We start from the raw sequence: 4747 nt of genomic DNA, 5'->3' as shown, positions 1-4747 counted from the left end.
GTTATTCATTCACACGACCCATCTAAATTTTGCACATTAAACAAATGCTCGAAACCTTACGTCATCCGACCTGAAAAGCGCCGTAGGTATCCGTGGCGGGAGTCAGGAAGCGCAATTAAAGCCTGCAGACTCGGGCGCAAGCGACACTCTTTTCAAACGAAGGAATGTGCCCCTAGGTGTGGGCGAAGAAAACGCACTAACGACAGCCACGGCCACAACGATAAACACGACAAAGACAAAAGGCTAGAGCGCGCACATCGCCGCCCGAAAAGTGACGACACCTTCCACGTTCACTTTTGTACCCTCGCTTCGATGTAGGCCGCCTAGAGAGACAAGGATGAGCGAGTTTGAAGGACCTCCAACAGAAACAAAAAGCAGATAGAAAATTCCTTCCACACGACTCGCGCGCGACAACACAGGAGGGAGTCATCTCGCTGTCTCCGATGCTGCCAACGACGGCGATGATGATGATGATGAAGACACTCTTTCCTTTTGTCTTAATCTCCCACTTTCTCGCGCTGATTTCCACCCCTTTTTCGGAAGGAGTGCGGGACGTCAAGGCAGAGAAACCGCGGCGGGTATAAAAGCGCCGAAGTCGCCAACTTGTCGACACCGTCAGACGTGCTGCCAGCCTGCGCACCGCGCCGTGCGTTTTAAAGGCGCGAAGCGAAGCGAAACCCGAGCGCTCGTTCAAGCGGAAGTCGAAGCCAAAGTTTTCTTTTCGTCTCGGAGGAAGAGTGGCATCTTTACTTCTTCATCCATCGCCGCTCTTCCTTTTCCTCATCGCATTCGGAGGTTGTGGTTTCGAAAGAAGCTTCAGGAATGCTGATGGTACGTATATGCCTCTTTTCTAGATCTTAAAGGTTCCGTCGATCTGGGAATGGATTCTGCTTCCCCGCAAAAGAAGGAGTCATACGACACTCCTCTTTGGTAGTCAAATGTTAGTTTTACAAAAAAAAAAAACTATATCTATATATTTTTTTCTTTCTGCTTGACAAGCGCATAGAACGTTTTACTGTGATATTTGATATCCTATAAGTTAGATCTAGACAACACTCCCAATTGCATACATGCTAAGTCATCCTGCCTTGACGCGGTTTGAAAACTGACATTTTCATGATGTCGCAGCATGCTAATATGTCTGGGTTGGTGTAGTTTGCAGAATTACTTGTGTTATGTAGGAATGCACGGCTATAGCAAGTTTATTTAACTGTTCGAGGACATCGTTGATTGCATGAAACATGATTTAATGGCACACTCTATTCTTACCGCGTTTCTGACCAGGTAGCTAATGACTGATTCAGTTCTCGCAGCACAAGGTTTCCTTATACTGCCATTTAAAGGCATTTACTTTTTTGAATTCATGACTGTTACGATTTCTTTGGAAAAGTTCTCTAACTATTAAAGCAAACAATTTTTCTAATTTCTTCCTTGCTTTCTGTTTCTTATTTTTTCAATGAATGGTGTTTCACACTGAAATGCTAACAAATTCAAGACAATGCGTAACAATGCGTAACTTACGCTGTGCTTGAGACAAGCACAGCGTAAGACAATGTCACTACGAACTAAAAAAATCAGCATAGACACTTAAGACTGCTTAGGTGTGGGAATGCGAAATCATTATAACTTGTGTTCCCTTGCTTTGTCTTCTGAGGCATGCTTCCGTGTGCAACCACGTTTCACAGCTTTAGACGCTTCGGAGCTAGTGCATCCCAGTAGACACAGCACCGATGAAATCCGAAGAGCAAGTGACATTTGGGAGGCAGTGACGGAGGCAATGACGTGACGTGTGCAATGACGCATGCACTAGGCACAACTTTAGTCAAGCATCGCCATGGAGCCACCGCGGCGTCGGGGAAGCGTGCACCCCGGAGGCCTGGGTTCGATTCCTACCCAGACCGAAATGTATCAAATTTTCTTTTCAATTCCCATAATTGACTTTGTTTACAGAAACCTGCCTGACAAACTTGACGTCAATCCTAGCATTTTTACGTGTTTTTACTCTTCACGCCGTCGGCCATTTTTGGTACCATCTTTCGGTCACGCCGCCGACGACAACCCCGGATTTTTGCGTAATGGGGCATATATTGTTTTCGCATTAATAACGGAACGTCCTAACCTAACATATGGCCAATCTTCTCAATTTGTACTGCATGTGTAAATAATGTATGCAACTCAGACTATACTAAGTGTGCGTTTACATTGTGTTCTCAGTTTCTCCTACTAGGCCTTCTACTAGCGAGAGCCTACAGCGAAGATGGCAAAGGGGAAGAGACGCTTGAAACAGAAGGTCACAGCTTCGGCAGCCTTGGCCAGGCTACGACGTTCAGACAAGCCGGAAACTACCTGCAGGCAGCTCCAACGTATGGGCATTCGACGTATGGGCAGTCAGCAGGACTAGTGAGTTCGAATTACGATTATGTCTTTTTTAAATGTTCTTGGACATTGTTTCGTAACCGCGTTAGTGTTACAGAAAAGAATAGATTCATAAATATTTAGCATCAAAAATATAACTCCCTAGAGCAATTTAGATATTCTTTATCACCTACCTGATTAAGCTCCTCTCTCTAATGTGACAGCTTCCCACATGAAACCATAGGCTAAACGTACACTAACTCTTCCGCCGGTTGACCACAGAACATGTTTCCGTACTCCAATAGTGTTTCTTCTTTCGTAACTATATACAGAAAGCTTCAGAACGCTGCCTCAATGACGCGGGGACCCTGTTCTTCCTCTAGGCATGATGTAAATATAGCAAAAATGCGCTTCCTGTCAAGTTATCTGCTGCCTTTTCGTACCGCTTGAGCGCTCCCCGTTGCACAAAATGCCACACCAACTATTCCTATTTTGAACTACGCTCGTTGTCCACACTCAAGGTTGCTAACATTGCTAATTTACTTGAACGAAATCTTCCGCTTCCTACCCAAGTGGTGCGTCATCCACGGGTACGCACCCGCACTGACATGCTGTTTACACCTGTCCCCCACCCCTCTAACGCAGGACCGTCCGCAGCCATTCGACTTCGGCTACAACGTTCAGGACGAGTTCGGCAACAACCAGTTCCGCCAAGAGAAAGGTGACGAGTCCGGTTCGGTGCAAGGCGCCTACGGTTACACGGACGCGTACGGCGTCTACCGCAAGGTGCATTACGTGGCCGACCAGAACGGTTTCCGCGCTGACATCAAGACCAACGAGCCGGGCGTCAAGCAGGAGAACCCGGCTGACGTGCAGCTTGTCGTCGAACCCCCGCCGCAGGGTGTGCTTCAGCAGGCACTGACGGGCTCAAGGTCCGCTGGCTTCGCCAAGCTCCCCGCTGCGGCGCCCGCCCAGCCGAGATTCCCGGCGGGCCTGCATGCCTGAGAGAAGGCGGGCTCCTGATACGCTCAGGGCCCCGCGGAAGCTGCCTCCACGCGTTATGGAGCAGAGGCATCCGGTGAGGTGTGGCTGCTTGCCTCACTGGATGGGAGGTCGATCCATATGTACAACCATAAGTGAGCCAGGGGTTGAACTTAAGTTGAAAACTTCGTGTTGTGGTTTCTGCACCGCTCACTTAAAACCGGGGACAACCGACAAGGGAGTGCACAGGATGAGCGCTGTCTCGCAACTATGCCATCTGGAGGGCTTGCAGCTCGAACTTTAAAGACACGTCATCTTCGTAGTGATTAGATAGCATTACTCCGCATTGCTTCTTTTTTTGAATTATTGCTTAGCACGGGATCTGTAGGCCTCAGCATAGTGGTGGTCATCAACGTAGTTCCGAGTAGGAGACCCTAAAGCATACAAAATGTTGTTAGCAGACTTATTTCTCTTCCGCTCCTCACAGGGGAGGTTTCCTTCAGACGCAAGTTCCTATACATTGGTGTTCACCACGTGCGCGTAAAGCAAATATGTTGAATAAGTTCTGAAAGAATAATAGTTCTCACTATGTTTCAAATCTGGTATGTCCTGTAGGACCGGATATATATTTGTGGCGAGTTGTCAATAGCTTTCTTACTAACATCTCGTTCCAGTGAAGAGTTAGTTGAGATTCCAAACGAGTGATGTGCTTCTGAAATAACGTTGTCATCGTGGAGACTCCCTGCGAGGTGCGGTGTTCGTTACTGGAGGCGTCGTTACGGGAGGCACGAAAGTTGTCTTATATTCAGGAAAGGCCATGCGTTCACGAAGGCTGCTGATACAGAATCATTGACGTGAGATCCGTAAATCTCGCGCATTGTCAAATATCACAGTACAGGGACTCAAAAGAGCAATAACGAGCAATCTGTTGAGACTTCTGAAATGCACTGTCAGGACAGAGGCTTCCACGCATCCATTATTCCTAACGAAAGACCTCACGAAAAACCTGTCTTGTGCTCAGGAAGAATGTCCCTATACGTTTAGTGATCGCTTGGTGAAGGTCTCAGAACAAGCCGGTTGAGAAGGCGGTTTTCTTGTATAGATTTGTAGAGATGACGTTGAGAAACCTTACAAACTCTTTTAGTGGTGGAAGCTTTCTAGATGTCTTTTATGTAGTTTGTTTTCATAATCTTTTCGCCACTTCGCTTCATATGTTAACATTAGCTTTGCATAGGCGTGTTATCTTGTGCGATATTCCTTATATATAGTTCCCTCATTTAGTGGCCGTAGATCATCTGCACCTAAACCTCGCTTCATTCAACTTCCCGGGTGTCAATAAACGGAGCGTGAAGAGGGTGCTACTCATATATTTTAATAGTCATATTGTTTCACACAAGCAAGGACGGAGTAT

The 4747-nt window shown here is 47.0% G+C and overlaps 1 protein-coding gene across 1 annotated transcript; it reads left to right on the top strand.

The window, feature by feature from the left end:
- The first annotated feature begins 524 nt into the window (after nucleotides 1-524).
- On the top strand, nucleotides 525-3689 carry LOC125947537 (cuticle protein 16.8-like). Its single transcript, XM_049672451.1, has 3 exons — nucleotides 525-831; nucleotides 2215-2400; nucleotides 3001-3689. The coding sequence occupies exons 1-3, from the start codon at nucleotides 823-825 to the stop codon at nucleotides 3358-3360; spliced, it is 555 nt and encodes a 184-aa protein (XP_049528408.1). The 5' UTR covers nucleotides 525-822; the 3' UTR covers nucleotides 3361-3689.
- The last annotated feature ends 1058 nt before the right edge of the window (nucleotides 3690-4747 follow it).

This window comes from Dermacentor silvarum, chromosome 8 (genome assembly GCF_013339745.2).
Source record: "Dermacentor silvarum isolate Dsil-2018 chromosome 8, BIME_Dsil_1.4, whole genome shotgun sequence".
In the NCBI taxonomy this organism is placed as follows: domain Eukaryota; kingdom Metazoa; phylum Arthropoda; class Arachnida; order Ixodida; family Ixodidae; genus Dermacentor; species Dermacentor silvarum.
The sequence above is the reverse complement of the archived record's forward strand: the minus strand, read 5'-3'. Positions and strand labels throughout refer to the sequence as shown.